A 20,346-nucleotide genomic window follows, 5' to 3' on the forward strand; every position below is an offset into this window, starting at 1 on the left:
CGTCGGGCTCTCTGCTTGGCAGGGAGTCTGCTTCTCCCTCTGACCCTCCCCCTCTCATGCTCTCTCTCTCATTCTCTCTCTCAAATAAATAAATAAAATCTTTTAAAAAAATAAAAAATAAAAAATAAATAAATAAATAAATAAAATAAGGCAGTATTATCTTGTAATACAAAGGACAACACCACTATGCCTGTTTTGCAGAGTCAAATTAATTTTCTCAATATGGGACATATACATCGGGTTAGGTAGCTAGCACAAAAGCGCATACTCTACGCAGAATACTGTCTACGATTTCTCAAAAGAAAATGAAATACTTAAGTATACACTTCAGAAAACATGGGCAGGATCTGTATAATAAAATCTTTAAAAAAAAAAGATTTTATTCAATACATCTAGCAGTTATTTTAGCATCAACAAAAATGATGAAGAAATCAAAGAAGGCCAAAATATTTGGAGAGATATTCCATATTCATGGAGTGAACACAGTAAAGATGTCATTTCTCCCCAACTTGATCTACGGTTGTTAATGTAATCCCTACCAAAATCCTAGTAAGATTTTTGGTAGACATAAACAAACCCATTCTAAAATCTATACAGAAAGGCACAGGCGTAGACTAGCTGAAATAATCCTGGCAAAGAACAAGTTAGGAAGAATGGCTCTACCCAGTACTAAAGCTTCCTATAGCTACAGTAATCGAGACAGCATGGAACTGGTGGAAGGACAGACACACAGATCTGTGGAACGGAATGCAGAACCTGGATAGAGACCCACACCGTATATTATCAACAGAGGTGGGACCGCAAGTCAATGGAGGAAGGATGGTCTTTCCAACAAGTGGTGTGGAACAGGTGGACATCCACAGGCAAAAAAAATGAACCTCAACCTCAATCTCAGACCTTGTGGGTTAGGGGGTGGCAGGGGGACAGATGGGTGTGGGAAAGGACAACGTGAGTAGTTCTTCCCGTGGTGAGGGAGCCTGTTGGTACCTTCGATGTGGTGGTGGATGCACAAAGCTATGCGTGTGATCAAAGTGAACACACAGGCACACACATGCATATGCACATGTGAGCACCAGGAAAATCAAAGAAGTGTGGATTGTTTCTGGGTCAGTATCCTGACTAGGATACCGTCCTATGGCTTTGCAAGCTGTTACCACTGCGGGAGATTGGGTAAAGGGCACAGAGGATCCTTTGTATTTGGAGGGAGGGTCCTCCCACAGAAGGTGGACTGACTTGAGCACAGACAGCGGGCAATGGATCTCGAATGCAGCTTCCTCAAGGGATTGGCAGCCATGTGGACAGACACCCTCAGCCATAAACTCTTGCCTTGTGACTCAGGGGCCCAGAGAGGAGCTGAAACACTGAGCACGTGTGCATTCCTCTGCTCCCTGACCTGCCCATTCAGAAAGTCAGCCGCCCGAGACAGATCCACACTAGTGTTAGCTTCTCTCCTCCCTGAGCGAAGTAACTAAACCTCACATCTCAGGGGTTGCCAACTAGCAGCCACTCAGTAACTGGCTGGCTGAGAAGCAGACAACTTTCCTAAGCGGAAAAGAAGAATCTGCCTCCCCACCCCCACCCCCAGTTGCACCAATGGAAGCAAAGCCAAACCTTTTGAGCTGGAGCACATTTCGGGCACTGGCACAAGGGGTGACAAAATTCAACATCGCCTATGCTGACAGCATCCTCCGATTCATCCAGGTCCTCCTCTGTCCACTCCAGAAGGTAACGCACCTGGTGTGGGGCAGGAAGGAGAACAGGAACTTAAAACTCACCCTTAGCTCCTTTACAAGCTACAGTATCTCTCCCTCCTACACACACACACACACACACACACACACACACACACTCTCTCTCTCTCTCTCTCTCTCTCTCTGCTCGACCACCAGAGTGATTTAGAAATGACTGGGTTCACGGTGCCCAAGCCCTTTCTCAGTCCCTTAACGGGTGATGCAGAGAACTTTAGTGCCATTTCTACAGCTTGTGGAAGAGACAATTAGATAATACAAGCTGAGGTGCTCGAGAAATGCTCCAGGACCGGGGAGTGAAAGCAGCACCACTCTGCCTGGGTGATGCAGTTGGTGAAGCATCTGACTCTTGGTTTTGGCTCAGGTCCTGATCTCAGGGCCCTGGGATCGAGCCCCGCGTTGGGCTCTGCGCTCAGCTTGGGGTCTTTCAGATTCTTTCTCCCTCTCCCTCTGCCCCTCCGCTTGTGCTTGCTCTCTCTAAAATAAAAAGATCTTTAAAAAGAAAAAAAAAAAGATAGGGGCACCCTGGTGGCTCAGTCATTACCTTTTTTTTTTTAAAGATTTTATTTATTTGTATGATAGAGAGATAGAGAGCTCAAGTAGGCAGAGGGGCAGGCAGAGGGAGAGGGAGAAGTAGACTCCCGCTGAGCAGGAGCCCAATGAGGGACTCGATCCCAGGACCCCTGGGATCATGACCTGAGCCAAAGGTAGCCGCTTAACTGACTGAGCCACCAGGGTGCCCCTATCTTTTTTTTTTCTTTTTAAAGATCTTTTTATTTTAGAGAGAGCAAGCACAAGCGGAGGGGCAGAGGGAGAGGGAGAAAGAATCTGAAAGACCCCAAGCTGAGCGCAGAGCCCAACGCGGGGCTCGATCCCAGGGCCCTGAGATCAGGACCTGAGCCAAAACCAAGAGTCAGATGCTTCACCAACTGCATCACCCAGGCAGAGTGGTGCTGCTTTCACTCCCCGGTCCTGGAGCATTTCTCGAGCACCTCAGCTTGTATTATCTAATTGTATACTTTCAACAACCCCTCGTCCCTTCTAACCTGGGAGAAAACTCACTCTGAGAGGAAGTAACTCGTCCAAGGCCCCACAACTAGGAAGTGGAGGTCAGAACCTTATACGCAGGCTCCCTGACGCCACACCAGTGTCCCTTCCACGCACTAGCCACGTGAACGCACTGGAGACCACCAAAAAATCCAATTTAAAACTGGTCTCTAGGATATAAAATTTGAAAATTGGGAACAATATACATACATTTCTAGGTCTGGTTCTGAGCACTGAGGAAGTCAGCATGTGCATGAGGGGAGTGACAAGGGGTTCCAAGAAGACTGCCTTTGACCCCAATGTCTCTCCTCCAGGTCCCTTCCACATCCGGACAGCAGACACCCCTCCCCCCCAGGGTGGAAATGCCAAAGGCCTCCACCCAGGGGCCTCAGCTAACAGGCTAGTGGGACAGACAAGGGCAGGGAACAAGAACGGGGAGGGGCAGGTCCTTGGGTGGGGGGTTGGAGGCTGTCACGTGTGTAGATCAGTTTGGGTGGTGACCCCTGGGCACCGGGCGGTCATGAATGGCCTTGGCCCCCTCACCCACCCACAGAAGGAAGAGGAGTGGGTATGTCACGACGTAGGGACAGTCATAATCTCTTCTCTGCACAGACTGTGCTACGGGCTCACACCATGGCTCCAGGGTGCCTGAAGAAGTCCTACTCGCTTCCTCCAAAGAATGCTGGCTTCTCCTGGGGCCGGTCTCATGAGAGGACAGATACAGGTATACACACCCATGTCCTGCCCCCCTGCCCCCCCGGAAGGGACCATGTGTCAGTCTGTGCATTGACAGTGGCCTCTGGATAAAAGCGAATACACTGGAAACTACAGTCAGATTCTAAACATCCCCGAGGTGGTTATGATCAGATCCCAGTAACTTCTGTGCACCACCTCAAGCTGGATCATCTGCGAAAGGCCCTCCTGAAATACACAGCACTGCCAAGCTCTCTCGTTAGATGATTTATTCAGAGCTCCTCATCTGGTAAGCACCCAAGTTACTCCTCCTTTTATTTATTTATTTTTTTTTTAAGATTTTATTTAGGGGCGCCTGGGTGGCTCAGTTGGTTAAGCGACTGCCTTCAGCTCAGGTCATGATCCTGGAGTCCCGGGATCGAGTCCCGCATCGGGCTCCCTGCTCAGTGGGGAGCCTGCTTCTCCCTCTGACCCTATCCCCTCTTGTGTTCCCTCTCTCATTCTCTCTCTCTCGCTCTCAAATAAATAAAATCTTTAAAAAAAAAAAGATTTTATTTATTTGAGAGAGAGAGAATGAGAGAGAGCGAGCACATGAGAGGGGGGAGGGTCAGAGGGAGAAGGAGACTCCCTGCCAAGCAGGGAGCCCGATGCGGAACTCGATCCAGGGACTCCAGGATCATGACCTGAGCCGAAGGCAGTCGCTTAACCAACTGAGCCACCCAGGCGCCCCTCCTTCTTTTAAAGTGGAAGACAGGGGCGCCTGGGTGGCTCAGTCATTAAGTGTCCGCCTTCGGCTCAGGTCATGATCCCAGGGTCCTGGGATCAAGCCCCGCATCGGGCTCCCTGCTCTGCAGGGAGCCTGCTTCTCCCTCTCCCTCTGCTGCTCTCTCTGCTCCTGCTCACTCTCACTCTCTCTCAAATAAATGAAATAAAATAAAATAAAATAAAAATACTTTAAAAAAATAAATAAATAAAGTGGAAGACATAGCAAGTTCCTTTCAGGAAGCCAAAGGCAAGCCAGGGGAAACCGCCCGTGGGAATCTAAGGAAGGCTGTCTCCATGCTCCAGTGACCTAATCAGATGTTCCCTGGCATCTGCAGGGAGGGTTGGGACAGACACCTTCCCCCCAGCCAGGCCTTCTCCCCATGCCAACTCACAGCAGCGAGCACCACCTCGTCGGGACACCCGGCCTGTGACTCCTTGGAGTCCCAAGCCTCAGACCTCAGCCTCCTACCCAGGCGCCACAGCCGCCCACCACTTCCACAGGGCCACACCGGGACCTCTGGGCTCTGGCCCTCCCCGCCACACCCCCCCTGCCCCACTCCACTCCTCCTCTCCACCCTCCCTGCCTGCACATCCTGCTCCCAGCTAGTGGGCCAGGCTCGGAGCCCGTATTCTGTGCTCTTGCACACGGCGGGGCTGGCCAACATTTCACCAGCCTCCCGGAACGTGATCCTCTAGTAGGCTCTCTGTGCCACTTTATGACCACCTGCTCAGTACGTGAAAGGAAAACGCAAACACCTACATTACTGCGCAGTCATTAAATGCAGCCCTTCCGTGTGAACGTGAACAGAACATAGCTCCTGACTGAACCAGAGACAAAAAACAGGCTCAGCTCTTTTCACCGACAGCAAGTTTTAGACGTGCTGCTAAAAACTCACCATTTCTAGATCTCCATCGGCAACCGCTCTTAAAAGTTTTTCTACCTTCAGTAAAGGAAAAAGAATCTTAGGAAATGATTTCAATAATTAAGCAGTAATAGAAGACCCAAAGGCTCTCATTTATCTCTTGGTTTGTGGAGTTTTAACACCTCATTCAGCATCTCGCAAGCATATCCCTGAGACTGCCCAGCTAGGCCATCCAGGAGGGTACCAGCGTGCACCGAACCCATTTCCCCCTGAGGTCTATGGAATGATCTGCTGGTGACGTGGCCAAGCGAGATGCCGGTCACTGCAATGAAGCACAAGCCAGCCGCCTCGGAGGATCACACGTACTCAGCCCTCATCATCTGACAGCTGAGGGCACACCAGGAACCATTCCAGGGCTCTCTTAGACTCTGGAATGTGTCTCCAGGCTTTCTCTACTGTGCCTTTGCATCAAGCTAAGCTCATCGGGCCCTCCAAGAGCAGGTCACAGCTTGCAGGTGGCAGGGGACGAGGCAATGAGGCTCCCCGCACACAGGGGAGCAGGCAGAGGAGTCGTGGGACGTCCACGGGACGGTCTGCTCTGCAGGCTGACTCTGGTCGAGCTCGCAGACAGGTTAAATGGAGAAGAAAAAAAAACCAGGCTATAAATCACCTTTTACAGCACACAATGTGTTGGCCAGAAGTCAGGGACGATACATCAGGTTGACAGGGATGCTTACGGAATGGGACGTAAGTGCTGAGAATTTAGTTTGTAAAATGATCTTAAATCTGTGGACCTACCGGTGACTTTTCTTAGACTTTTCCTAGAAGACTCCCTCCTCTGTCCCTCTGTCTCACATACACACACACACACACACACACAATCCCCAAAGCAAAGAGCTGCTTCAGGAGCCGAGCATGCAAGCAGCAGTGTGAGAACTCCTGGCTGGGCACCCCCCGGGGCCCCCTGCGCAGCCCTCGTCATGCATGGCTCTTTAACTGGCCGCCTTGACACACGGCCACCCTCCCGTCCGCACTCCCACCTGGGAGCCTCACCTCTCTGTAGTCCTTCTTGGGCTCCTGCCGTCTGGAGCGCACCAACACAGAGGAGAAGCTGGGGGTGGAGGAGGCCTGGCTCATGGAGTCCACGGGGCGCTGAGGGGGCTGCACCGGGACCTGTGGCCGGGGGGCCCCAACAGGAGAAGGGCCTTGTGAGGGCCAGAGAGCAGGCCGGGGTCTCCCAGGGGGCCACCAAGCCCAGCCTCGTTCACTCACCTCTGAAGACTTCCTCCTCCTTTCCAAGGGCAGATGATAAGCTTCCATTATCGACAGAATCTAGGACGAGAAGGGGACATGAAAAATACTGACTGAGAAAGGTCGCCAAAGCAGCGTCACCCGGAGGCCCGGCCACCTGCCCACCTCCTCCAAAGGTCACACAGCCTGACCACACCCCTGGAGAGACAGAGAAACCACAGCCCGAGTGGGCGGGAGCTCACCCAGGATCACACAGATTAAGTGGGGGCTTCCTGCTGCCTCTCACCGCCCCTGCTGCCCAACAGGAGATGCGGCTTCCCTTGAATGGGCTCAGAGGACAAGAGAAGCCCGGGCACAGAAGGCATCCCCAGGTTGTGTGTCCAGATGCAAAGTGTGACCTTCCCACTGGTACCCCGGGGTCTTGAGCAGGAACAGCTCAGGGCTGAGCCAAGAAGGCGGTCTGCTCTCCTCTCTGCCTATCTCCCTTTGGAAGGGGCCTCTGGGAGAAGCTACCTGGGCAGAGGGGCCCTCTGCTCCTGGCGGACTCCTCAGGCCAAGCGCGGCACTGCCCCGTCCCGGCAGATCCGGCCGCTACAAAGCTGAGACCCTCTGAGGGCACGGGGAACGTGGCGGAGGCCCACCTGGGGTGAGCAGCAGGGATTTACACCTTCGGAATCGGCTACTGGGGACCTCATGTTGTGTTCGTAGGACACACACAACATAATACTACTACTCATGACACAGAAAGAGGGCGGAAGGAAACATCTGGAGGTGACGCGCGCATCCGTGGCGAGGGTCACGGAGCTGGTTGTACTGGCGTGTATTTGTCTCCAACTTCCCTGAGTTGCACACATTAAGTAAGTTCAACTTTTTGTGCATCAATCGTACCTCGAGTGTGGTTAAAAGACAAAAACTGCTCTCCTAGAAAGAGACGTGAACACTCTGAAAGAACCCCGTGGAACAGAGCTGGAAGCTGTAAAAGCAGCTGGTAAAACGTCACAAGGTGGAAAGCTGAGCCTGCACGAAGGGAAAGGGCGGGAGGCCGGCATCAAGACAGGATTGCTCATGTGGGCCACACACCCGCGATGCTCTGGACGTGGTCTGATGGCCTTGGGCCGCACTTCTCCAGGGGGCATCCCCTCGGCCGGAGCAGTTGCGGGGGGCGAGGCACAGAGAACCGGCCTCTGCGAGCCCCCTCGCTCCCCACCCGCTCCCCATCCACTCCCCACTTCCACGACACGTTGCCAGACACTAACGTGGTTCCAGAAATTACCAACAGGAAAGGATTGGTTCATTATGAAAGAAACCGTACATAACGATGTTCAAAACTGGCCAAAAGAGAAGGCATTTAGGAGCCGAGGATGAAGTAACAGGAAGACAGAGTGCTGTTTCCATACCCCAGGCCCCATCCCTGCTTCTCTCGGCCAGAGCCTTTGTCCCATTTCCCCCCACGCCGTCTGCTCTGAAACCAACAGCACTCAGGGGCTGGGGCAAACTCTGCTGGAGGCAGCTCTTGGAACAAGACTGAGAAAAACTGCTGGTTAAGCTGGAAATAATATAAATAAGTAAAACCCACTGACGACCAGGTCCTAAATGCACCAGAGAGGGCACAGGCCAAGGTCGGGCCTCAAGCACTAATGCAGTTTGTCCAGCACAGCCAAGACCCAATCTTTGGACATTGATTTTTTTTTTAAGTCATACTGACGCTCTGAGATGATGAAAAGCTACCTTTGAGTTTAGTGCACACTTGAGGGGTGTTTCTTTCAGTCTGTTCTGGATCTCCGTGGAGGCCCCGTTTTGTAGCAACGTCTCTATGATGCCTTGGTAGCCCCAACGTGCGGCTATGTGTAGTGGGGTGTCTCCCTTCTCGTTACAAATATCCAGTCTGCACGACTGCACGTCATAGTAGACCAGAGCCTTCACACACTGCCGAGAAAATGGGAAATACCACCAGTAAGTCACATGCCCAGCCCCGGGCAATGTCTGTGGAAGCCACAGCCTCAGTCCACACCCCGATTCCAGCCAGGTGCCACTCGCCAAACAAACGTGCAGAAACAGAGAGACAGAGTTCAAGGTTACCGCATCAGGACACATCATTTTTCTGAAAACTGTTGATCAGTAAGAAAAGGCTGAATAAATTGTGATGTATCCATGTGCAGAAGGGAATGACCACAGCAGGCCGGAGACCGCTGTCCCCTGAAAGGCCCGCTTGCAGGCTGGCCCCTGACTCGCAATGTTCCTCAGGAGCTTGGATTTGCGGAACGGCTCACTGTGTCTAAATTGTGCAACTACATGGTTTATGCTGAACACCTGCTTTTCTTCTAGAAGTCTGGAAGTTTGGCATGTGGCAGGCACAGCGTAATTACGTGACCAGCTTCCAGTAAAAATCCTGGGCCCTGAGTCCCTACAGAGCTCTCCTGGTAGACAGCACTTCATATTTGCTGTTGTAACTCACTGCTGGATGAACCGAGGATGTTCTGTACATCTCCCTGGGGAGAGGAAGCTTTAAAGCTTGCACCTGCTTTCCTCCAGACTTCATCCGTACACCTCTTCCCTTTGGTGACTGTGCCCTGGGTCCTTTGGCTATCGTCAATCATAGCAGCGTGACTATATGCCGAATCCTATCAGTCGCCCCAAGGGGTGGTCTTAGGGACACAGATGTGACACACGCAACAGATCGCTGGGTAGTGATTAAAGGACGGGCTGGGGCTACATTTACTGACCTCCAGGATTTCCATGATGTACCATTAAGAAAGTAAGTGGCTTTATAAAGATGGGGAGAGCACGATCTCATTTTTCCACATCTACCCCTAACCCGGCCTCTACCTTGGGTACGTGTAAACCCACGTGTTCCCACACAGAGAAGATGGAGAGGGGGCGGTCAGGACAGAATCACACACACACACACACACACACACACACAGTTCAAGGTGAAGGGGAAGCGGAAATGATACAACTGTCGCTATGACTACAAAAATGGAAGATGTAAAAACTGAAGGTGAACAAAGATCAGAACCAGGTGGCGGCAGGGATGGAGGAAAATGATTTTAATTTCAGGGTACGCTAACGGGCGATTAAAGTCTAGCTTTCTGTTCCTTCAGTAGGGCATCTGCAATACATTTAAGGCTTTTTTTTTTAATCAAAGAGAAATCACCCACCAAACATGCCAGTAAAGCGGGACGTTACACTGAGCAGAAACTGGCATCTCTCGGCGAGTGAGAGAGGGGGAGAAGAGCTACCCTGGGCACGGGGGGCACCACTTACGTCTTCGTGGCCGTAGGTGCAGGCCAGGTGGAGAGGCGTACTGCCACGGCTGTCCCGCACCTCGGGGCTGGCTCTGTAGTGCAGTAACAGCAACTGCCAAGGAGACGAGCGCGGTGAGCAGCGTGGCCCGCGGTCTCACCTGCAACCGTACTGACCTACGCTATAATTAAAATTCCACCATCACGCTCATCCTGCCCTTTAAAACGCCGAGACATTAAAGAACAAGGCCCACGGCCCCACCCTTCTTCCCCAAAGCCACCAGGATGTTTCACATCGACACCGAGGGGCTTGTCCGCGGCGCCGTGGCCTGGGACACGCGGCCCATCCTGAGAGGCTGCGACGCAGGAGCGTGGCCGTGAGGGTCCGGACACGTGGCGCCGGGCTCGTCTGAGCACGCACACAGGGGTGGCGTCCCTGCTCACCGTGACACTCTGATAGCCCTTCTGGCAGGCGAGATGCAGCGGGGCCGACCCGTGATAGTCCGTGGCATTTACCACCGCGCCCCTGGAAACCAGGAAGTCGATGAGGGATGCCTGCCCTGCAGAACAGAGGGATCTCACCGCAGAGAAGGAAAGAGCAGGGGCTCGCCAAGCCCTAAACGTGAAGTCCCATTGTTTTACCCTCTTCTTCTCTGGCAGTGGACATGCCAGGAAGTGTTTTTCCCGTTGAGAGGGACCAGAGCTAACATCAAGCCAGACTCTAGATTCAGGACACTCTAGACCCTGCCCCTCCGGAGGGGGCTCAGCTCTGGTCCACCTCTCAGCAACAGAAAGTAGTGGAAAAGAGTCTTAGATATCCACAGAAGATTCGTGGTGCGTCAGTTCACAGGATGGAATACTATGCGACCATTAAAAAAAGCAAAGCCCCTGGAGGTGGCCCACGACACGGGCCCTGCCACCCCCGACTCCGCCGCCCCGTCAGTCAGGCCTCTGCTGGGGCACCCCTGGCTCCATCCCTTTGCCTTAGTAGCCCAACCAAAGGCCAACCCAAGACCACATACCAAAGAGGGCGGCCACATGGAGCGGTGTGTGACCCCTGTCATCTCTGGAAAATGGAGTGACAATGGAGGGATCGTTCAGCCTCCTAAAAGAGGGAGAAGAGCGGGGGACGCCTGGGTGGCTCAGTTGGTTGGGCATCCGACTCTTGATTTCGGCTCAGGTCATGATCTCAGAGTTGTGAGATCGAGCCCCACACTGGGCTCGTGCTGAGCATGGAGCCAGCTTAAGATTCTCCCTCTCCCTCTGCCCCTCCCCACCCCTACTTGCGCTCTCTTTCTAAAAAAGAGAGAGAGAGAGAGAAGATATAGAAAAATACACCCTAGGAATGGCAAGGAAAAGCTTCTCCCTACCAGGATGGACATGCCAGAGTCCTGGGGCTAGCAGACAGATCTCGGGGTGTGAGCTGGATCTCTTTAACAGTGTCCCAGAGACCATCCAGTCCCTGCTTGGTCTCCTGCAGGGTGAGGCATCTGGTTCCAGCATCCCTCCCCAACCCACCCCTCCAGGCTCTGACACCCAGCCTGACAAGGGGAAGGGAAACCCAAAAGGTTACTGGAGAAGCTGACATTCCTTCCATCCTAAAATCTGTTTTCTGGGGTTGGGTAGGCTCTGTACCCACCTACTCTGGCACCCAGCCCAGCAGTGGGCCAAGTATTTTTATGACCTTTATTCCATCTGATTCTCCAAAGAGGTGGATGTTACTGTCTCCACTTTACAGCAGAGGAAGCGGAGTGCCACGAGGGTACGGTCTTTATTCAAAATCGCACAACAAACTAGTGCAAAGTTCGGCCCAGGCCCGCGCCTCACACTTGTAGGCACAGTGAGCCTCCACGGGGACACTCTTACCCAGAGACAAGTTTCTCACAGTTCTCACAGAAACACAGAGGGTGACACATCCTTTGGACGGCATCTTTATCTTGGTCATCTTGGCTCAGAAGTCTCTCCACTTCTTTCTGGTTCCCGGACGCAATGTGCTACAAAGTAACATATCGAAGTTAAGGAATAATTCTCTTCTTAAGACGTGAATTTTGGGAGCCCCTTAGAGAAACACGTATCTGTGCATGCACGGATGACATGACTTGCTCTCTCGGATGTGTTTTGAAATAATCTGGGCGGCCAGGGAAAGCAGGTGGGGATGGACACAAAATAGGACGGAGATGGCCTTGGAGATGGCCACGTGGGTGTGCATTTATACGCTCTTTCACTTCTGGAAATGTTACACATCGTCCGTAGCTTAACACAACAACATGACAAAATTCCCAAAGCAATGGTGGCGGGAGGATCATGCCTCCTGAACCTCGGGGTGGATGCAGACTCCTTCCTAGAACACGCCTCGGTCCTGTCCCCTTGTGTCCTAACAGAGCCTCAGTTTGCGGGGAAAGGGAATGGCTGCATTAGCGAGAGATCCCATCAACAAATAAGCCTGCGGTGCAGGGCTCAGCTCTGTGATTCCTGGATGTGCTCCTCTCAGGGAGTGAGATGTTCTGGGGAGCAAGTGGCCCCTGGGAGGCTCCCTGGGTGCTCCATGAACCCACTGTGGCTCCGGGTGGCCTGAAGCACCCACAGGCTCCCTGAGGAGGTCTGCCCTCACCCAGGCCTCACCAACTAGCCTCCCAGGGGTCAATCATATCTGAGCAGGGAGCCGCCCGCATGTGCCAAGTGATGGAACCACCGCTGCATATGAACATCCGCAACACAGGGCTTCCGGAGCCCAGGAGAGGCGTCAGCTCCATTGAGGCCACCCGGGAGGCACCTCGGAGCGGACCTGGACGAACCAGTGGAGGGAGGACAGCTCGGGCAGAGGGCTCCAGGCGTGCTGCCCCTCCCAGCCACGGCACAGCACACCTTGGGGGAGATGCACAGACGTAAAACCTCCGCATTCCTGCACCCACTCTGAGCACAACATGAACTTCGGTGTTAAACCGAGCACACTGCCCTGGTGGATGCTGTAGAGGCTCTAGAGATGGGGAAAGATGAAACGTCCCTCACACGCCTGTGCCCACACGGACTTCCCAGTGTCCTACCTTAAACAGACAATCAATGGGAGTTGAAGTCATCTGAGACAGCAGGCTCATTCTCTGCTTCAGGAATAGTCGGTCACCAAATCCCTCCGACTCCTGCAGGAGAAACCCAACAATCTGTTTTGTCAACTTGTCACAAGATGTCCATGCAGACCCTTCAAAATGGAGAACCCGAGCTCAGTCCCTGCTACTTCCTCACAGAACAGAGTTGGCAGAGCCTCTGTCCCTGGGCCAGAGAGCAGATCCTCATCGGGCTGGGACAAGGGCTTCCGTCTGTCCCTGCAGGAAGCGGCTGCTGGGAGCAGAGCCCTGGGGACACACTGCCTCTGTGCACACATGTGTGGAATGTGTCATCACGAAGTGTGGAATGTAGCGCGCTCACACCATCCTCCTCCGGACGGAAGCCTGCATTGCCTTGGCCTCCTCCTCCTCTCAAACCACTGTCCTAAAGCCTGCAGCCCTAGCCCCTGCTGCTTTATCTGGGTATACAGAGAGGACAACCATCTGACAGACGGTTCTAGATTTCCCAGTGTCACCCAGCAGGAGAGAGAGAGGAGTCTTGCTTTCTGAACATACTTACTAAAATAGCCGACGAACATGGCCACTGTTCCCAAATCCTGTAATACACCGGGGTCTACCCCAAATAATAAATTCAGGTCTTTGTATCACAGGTAATATTTACTTAGATACAAAAATCTAAAAATGCATCCTTCCTTTATGAGATAATTCCTAGTGAGACATTTCCATGCTCACTGGAGCATCTGCAACTTGACTGATGACAAATTAACTTCCTCAAAAAAGTCTCAGTGGGAGGTAAAGGGGGTTTCTCCCCCAGCCAGTTGCTGCCAGAAGAACTCACAGAACCCGGACAAAAGTGTGGGATAAGGCCCTTCACAGCCCTCAAGCTCTGACTCAGAGATCCAGCTAAAGGCACAGCCTGGGTGGCACCTCAGGGACGGCCCCTTTCTGGGGTCCTCTGTCAGGCACGGTCCCTCACAGTGGTGGCCCCAAGAGGGTTAACCTGGCAAACACATACCAACCCCTCAGAATGAGAGCCCGTTTGCTCCCAGCTGCCATCTACTATATAAAGCTCTAGCAACCTGTTTTATTCAGTGATTTATAGCCCAGCAGATTAGGGTCAGAGAAACGTGAAAGATGCTATTGCTCGGGTAAATGTGGGGTCCCTTCCTCCACTCTGGGTAACCATTGGAAGGGCAATGATGAAGAGAGGCAAGTCCGCAGGGCCTGAACCTTCAAGGAGAAATGACCTACCGGAAGAGACAGCACATCAGCTCAGATCCATTTGGGAAGGGGGTACATACTATTTATGAGAAGCCCAGTACAGTGAGAAAGACCAGGAGCCCACAAAGCTGGAACAGAGAAGGGGATCAGTTCTTTCAGTGTTCTGGCTTTTGGTCTACAGGGGTTAAACTAGGGTCATCCCAGTAATGCTTATTTTCAAAAAGCTAGTCTTTATTTACGAGACTTTCAAGTCTTTATGCTTAAAGAATGCATATATGGGGGGCCCCTGGATGGCTCAGTCGGTTAAGTGACTGCCTTCGGCTTGTGTCATGATCCCAGGGTCCTGGGATCGAGTCCCGTATCGGGCTCCCTGCTCCGTGGGAAGCCTACTTCTCCCTCTCCCACTCCCCTGCTTGTGTTCCCTCTCTCGCTGTTTCTCTGTCAAATAAATAAAATCTTTAAAAAAAAAAAGAAGTATATATGGTCACCTCAGATACAATTAGATCTTGGGGGGAAATATCTGTGAAACTATATCACATTATATAAAGAGGCAACAGGAAAACAAAATTCGATTTACTAATATTGAGTCCTGAATGCTCTCAGCTGCTGTGTGGAAATCCACTCGAGCTCCTTCCCCAGGAAGGGACACCGACACATCGCACTGGCCTCACACCTTCCGAGGCAGAACTGCACTAAGACAGGAAGCCAGTCAGCAGCTACGGCTGACCAAGGCCAAGGCAGAGCTCAATGCTGGCACCACGAAAGACAAGAAGCCACCACACCTGTCCTGTCAATACAGGTAAGGAGCATCTCTCAGGCCTGCCCCACTCAAGGCCCAAGGGACTGGCTCCATGGCCAGCTGTAAGGATGAGGCACACCTTGTCCCAACACCAGATAGGACCAACCACCCCCACCCCAGAAAGCAGGACCAGGACCAGCCAGGGGCAGACACCTCAGACAAGAGGGGCACACTGGGCGGTGTCCCCACCTTGCCCGCAGAGGCTATCCACACAGGATGCACCAGAGAGCCAGGAAATAGAGACACCCAGACGCGGGGGTGTTGGAAGAGCAAGCTGAGGGCAAGAGTATCAGCTCGTGCTTCACAAAGACACTTCCAAACACCCTAGTGCATTCCTGTAAACTCCTAGCAAGAGGTGAAACATACAGCCTCATCGTCAGTGTAGGTAAGAAATGGACAGAAACTCAGAAACAGACTTGCCCAAGGGCAAATACAAGTGCTGGGCTCGAACCAACACCAGCACAAGAGGGGCCACCCCTCAAAACTCCCCCAATCCAGGGGCGCCTGGCTAGCTCAGTCGGTGGGGCTCGCGGGTCTTGACCTCAGGATTGTGAGTTCGAGCCCCATGGTGGGTGTCAAGATTACTTAAAAATAAAATCTTTAAAAATAAATAAATAAAAATTAAAAACCAAAACAACTCCCCAATCCCACTCGGGATGTTGTCTGAAGTCGAAGTGGGTGTGGCAAGCTCGCTGGTGCTGTGTGGTCACCACCTCCTTCCGCTCTGGTCAGAGGCTTCAGGTGTTAGTCTTGCTGCCCACACGCCGCAGGAAGCAAGCAGGCTTACAGGATGGCCACTGTGCAGTTATGGGCATAGCAAGGGGACGGCAGCACCTCCCCCCAGGCGACAAGGGGCGCCCTTGACCCCATCGAGAAGCATCAGGCAATTCCTACCATCAGCCTACATGCCAGTAAGAGGAGCATAATTTCAAATTTTCGTTAAAAATACAACTGTATAGGGGTGCCTGGGTGGCTCAGTAGGTGGAGCACCTGACTCCTGGTTTCGGCTCAGGTCATGATCTCGGGGTCGTGGGACTGAGCCTTGCGTGGGGCTCTTCACTCAGTGTGGGGTCTGCTTGGGACTCTCTCTCTCCACTCCTCCCCCTGCTCACACACACTCTCTCCCCCTCTAAAATAAGGAGGGCGCACGATGTGATGAGCACTGGGTGTTATACGCAACTAATGAATCACTGAACACACCAAAAATGAATGATGTACTATACGTTGGCTAATTGAATTTAAGTTAAAAAATGTTAATTAAGGGGCGCCTGGGTGGCTCAGTCAGTTAAGCGGCTGCCTTCAGCTCAGGTCATGATCCCGGGGTCCTGGGATCGAGCCCCGTGTCAGGCTCCCTGCTTAGTGGGGAGTCTGCTTCTCCCTCTCCCACTCCCACTGCTTGTGCTCTCTCTCTCTGTCAAATAAATAAATAAAATCTTTAAAAAAAAAGTTAATTAAAACATAAATTTAAAAAATAAATAAATAAATAAATAAATTCTCTTAAAAACCTGTAAAGGCACAGAAAAGAGACATATGCCAAAACGTTAATAAGTCATCCCCAGCTGGTGAGTTTGCGGGAGGTATTTGTTGTCTTCACTGCAAGTGTATACGCTGTCCCTTGAACACAGGTCTGAACTGCACGGGTCCGCTCATATGGCGACAGACACGGTATCGTACTCTAAATGTATGTTCTCTTCCTTATGATTTCCTTAATAACATTTTTTTCTCCAGCCGACTTTATTGTAAGATTACAGTATAGAATACATATAACATACACCATATGTGTTAATCAACTGTTTATATCATCAGTTAGGCCCCTAGTCAACAGCAGGCTACTAGTAATCAAGTTTTGGGGGGAAATCACAAGTTATATGCAGATTTTCAATCAAGTGGAAGGTCAGCAACTTGAACCCCTGAGTTGTTCAAGGGTCAACTGTATATTGTAAATATTGCTTATAAGCAAGTATCGGTCTCCTAATCAGAAAAAAAACAAACAATTCTTTTGGGCAAAACAGTGTAAAATGCTATACACAATATACTTTAAATTATGCGAAGTATACACGGATGGGAGAAAGACGGGAAAACACATAAAGATTTTAACAATGAATGATTTCACCCAAGTGCACCTGTCTGGGCAGGCCTCTGGTTTTTTCCCAGCTATTTTAACTTATCATCACTTGGGGAGATTCTACGATCAAGGGAATGCTCAGTCCTCAGGACTCCTGGCATGTAATGTAGGAATCTCTTCATCTTATTACTTTCAATGTTGTTGAAATTCTGTGCGTACTGTCACATTTTGCTAGCTGGTGCAATAGGCCTGCAATGCAATCTTGGTGTAAGATCTCACACTTCACATCGAAATACAACCGCCTCTCCTAAGCAAAGCTCACCAAGAAAATCATAATAAGGCCAGAGTCCTAAAATTGCATATGTGAATAATCCCATCTCTTGCCTAGATATCCAAACTCATGGTTTCTAGCTTCTCCCTTCTGCCTATTGCTTTTTTTGAGGATGGCGAGGATTAACAAAGCAGGATTTTAACTGTGAATCCCGGTCATATCCTGCCAACTTCCACACCCAATTGGGTGCTTAGCGTTTCAGGCTGCTGGGTGGTTGTCAAGCCTCACAGCCCTTAAGACAGTAGAGACCCCATTCTTGGGAGACCATTTAAGAATCCCCCTCCCCTGGGGCGCCTGGGTGGCTCAGCCAAGGTGAAGTGTCTGCCTTCGGCTCAGGTCGTGATCTCAGGGTCCTGGGATCGAGCCCCGGGTCAGGCTCCCTCACCCTCTGCTAGTCCCCCTGCTCATGCGCTTGCTCGCTCTCCCCCACCCACTCTCTCTCAATTTCAAATAAATAAATCTTGAAAAAAAAAAGAAGAAGAAGAAGAATCCCCTCCCCACCCTCCAACCTCAGAACCCTAGCAAAGGTGCCCTGACACCCACAAAGAAAGGCCAGGGCAGGAGGAATCTTACGGGCGGCTTAACGGAGAGGCTTCCTTGCCGAATATATTCGATCGCAGCCTCAATCGAGGTCAGGCAGTATCCCAATTCATCTTTTGCTGAGCTGCTAAATCTGAAGTTTTTGATATAACTCAAATTTGCCATCCTAACAAAAGGAAGAAAAAAGTTTCACTGTTGTGTACCCAATTAACACCGCTCCAGAAACAGCACTATGGGCGTGAGTGACTGAAGTCTGTTAGCTCCAGGAGCTCTGACTGCTACCCCCTTAAGCTCTAGAGCATGTGCAATTAGGAAAATGAGTAAACTATTTGGTCCTTTCCTGGAGTATACCAGTTTTTAAAAAGCTGACTACTGTAAAGTGAACTGGGGGTTCCCGTCAGAAGAGGACGGGCTCTGGAGTCAAACAGAACTGGAGTCAGCATCCCTCTCAGTCACTGACCAGCTGCGTGTTCCAGAACAAGAAACATAAGCTCTCTGGGCCTCATCTGTAAATGGAATGACAGCCACCCTCTGCAGAACAAAGGCAGGGCGGACACAGCGACGGACTCATAAGGGGCGCTCGATTTCCTGGAGTTATGCTAAAGCCACCCCAGTACAATGCTGCCATTTTGAAAAAGTATTTTAACAGAAAATATTACCAATTAGGGATCTCTGTTTTCACAAGCAAATACAACAGGACGGATAGCAGATCATCAGCACAGATGGTCTCCAAGTTAACTGCGGTGGGGAGGAAAACACATGTATGAAGCCATCATGAGACCAAGAGGTGTTATCAACTCCCCACCATCATCCAACCCACAAAGTCACAATCCAGTGAGACTACACATCAGGGAGAAGTTCCACTACACAATCCCTTTTACAGTGTCCTGAACTGATGTCACATTTGAGGGGAAAGCGAATGCCTAGCATCCTCAGAACATGTGCAAAAGAAGGAAATTCCAAGCACTCTCCCCCTCGCCACCTTCCAGGCGGTTCAAGTCAGGGATGGTGGACACGAGGCGAAGGTGTGCCCAGAGCCACCATGAAAAGCCTCTTTCCTCCTGAGATCATTTCCATTTTATACACTGCAAAGTCTAATGCTCATTTTTAGCTTGTTTTAATTTTTTGCACTTTGAAATTTTAAGGAATCCATTCACATGTCTAAAAAATTTGAATAGCACAAAAGAGCTAACTGTGACTGTCTCTCCCATCCCCACTGCCCAATCTTCCCCCAGAGGCTACTGCTGTTCCTTCCCACCTAACCTTCCAGAGACAGTCTAGGAACTCACCACTGTGCATATGAATAAAGAGCTGCCCCTTTTTCTGGAATGCTGTTAGAAGTGTACCATATACACTCCCTCTCATTTCACTTAATGCGCTTTGAGGATCACCCCTTATCTGCCCACACAGATATGACTCCCCTTTACTTTCTTCTTAGCTTATTTTGCTTTACTTTTTATAACGGAAAATTTTAAACAGACACAAAATTAGGAAGATGGGTCTAATGAATAGTTGAACCCCCATGTACCCATCACCAGCTTGGATCATTTTTCTTTAAGATTAAAGGTTTGTAATTTTAAGCCAAAAAATTTTGTCAATGGGGGACACCTGGGTGGCTCAGTCGTTAAGCGGCTGCCTTCGGCTCAGGTCATGATCCCAGGGTCCTGGGATCGAGTCCCGCATCGGGCTCCCTGCTCTGCGGGAAGCCTGCTTCTCCCTCTCCCACTCCCCCTGCTTGTGTTCCCTCTCTCGCTGTGTCTCTCTCTGTCAAAGAAATAAATAAAATCTTTAAAAAAAAAAAAATTTTTGTCAATGGAACAGCTTCAGGCTGGAACACAGCTGCCGAAGGAGGCCGGTGAGCGGTGCGGCCCTGGACTAAATAGTCGGCAGTGAATGTCCTGATGGGGCCATACACCCACACCCTAGCACCACGACAACTTAGAAGAGAACACACGACAGGAAGCTTAAAGTCAATCATACACATTGCTGTACCTTGGCAATCTCAGACTTGAGCTGTGGACAGTGTCATTCTGGAAACCCAAAGCTATTGCAAAGTCAGGTTCTCAAAGAACCTGTGTGGCTTGGATTCTGATTTATAGACCAGCTGCGTGGCGCCCATGCAGGTACGAGGAAGCTTGGCTCGCTTTTGAGGCCGCTTCTCCTCCGCCACTGTTCTCTTACCCTTATCTTGCCTATCCTACCCCCAAGCCCCCATCGCTAGGCACCCAGGTATCAGAGCAGACTCCGGGGTGCTCACACAGGGATGCTCTGCGGCACATCAGCCCAGCTGTGTGATCCTTGAAGACGACACTGCTCCTTAACAGACTTTTGCATCTGGACGTTAAGTGTCTACTCCACCGCCAGGCCCCTCCCCTGAGCACAAACCTCTCTGGCTGGGAGACTGGGTTATTAGCTGCACCACCTTTCGCAAACAAATCAACTTCTGCTGTGGGGAGGTGCACTTGTTCAGCTGAGCCAGCTCTCTCTTTGCACGAGGTATGTTGAAGCTGCAAAATAATTTGGAAAGTGACAACTTAAGACCACAGTGGGAGGGCCCTTCTTCCCTGATCTAATAGCATACCTCAGATTTACTCTGCTTACAGACAAACCGTAAGTAACGACCAACAAAAATAGAAACTCGGGAGCAATCGGACTCAAATGAGTGGCAAAACTCAACACCTTTGCATGTCCCATTCAGGATGCAAAACGGTATTATAGC

General features: G+C 51.0%; 1 protein-coding gene across 5 annotated transcripts in view; it reads right to left on the bottom strand.

Moving 5' to 3' along the window:
• Window positions 1-20,346, bottom strand: part of ANKRD27 (ankyrin repeat domain 27) — a 51,887-nt gene that overhangs the window by 12,249 nt on the left and 19,292 nt on the right. For all 5 annotated transcript variants that reach the window (XM_064580771.1, XM_045891211.3, XM_045891210.3 and 2 more), the window contains 13 exons: window positions 20,013-20,134; window positions 18,287-18,365; window positions 17,661-17,793; window positions 12,654-12,746; window positions 11,476-11,603; window positions 10,632-10,714; window positions 10,054-10,169; window positions 9,632-9,724; window positions 8,096-8,293; window positions 6,389-6,448; window positions 6,170-6,289; window positions 5,150-5,194; window positions 1,612-1,734 (listed from right to left, as the gene is read on the bottom strand). In XM_064580771.1, the coding sequence (XP_064436841.1) occupies window positions 1,612-1,734; window positions 5,150-5,194; window positions 6,170-6,289; window positions 6,389-6,448; window positions 8,096-8,293; window positions 9,632-9,724; window positions 10,054-10,169; window positions 10,632-10,714; window positions 11,476-11,603; window positions 12,654-12,746; window positions 17,661-17,793; window positions 18,287-18,365; window positions 20,013-20,134 (1,393 nt within the window). The remainder of the gene's footprint in view (window positions 1-1,611; window positions 1,735-5,149; window positions 5,195-6,169; window positions 6,290-6,388; window positions 6,449-8,095; window positions 8,294-9,631; window positions 9,725-10,053; window positions 10,170-10,631; window positions 10,715-11,475; window positions 11,604-12,653; window positions 12,747-17,660; window positions 17,794-18,286; window positions 18,366-20,012; window positions 20,135-20,346) is intronic.

The sequence above is a fragment of the Mirounga angustirostris genome, unplaced genomic scaffold (assembly GCF_029215605.1).
Source record: "Mirounga angustirostris isolate CCGP_5_RB_7025 unplaced genomic scaffold, mMirAng1.0.hap1 SCAF_16, whole genome shotgun sequence".
In the NCBI taxonomy this organism is placed as follows: domain Eukaryota; kingdom Metazoa; phylum Chordata; class Mammalia; order Carnivora; family Phocidae; genus Mirounga; species Mirounga angustirostris.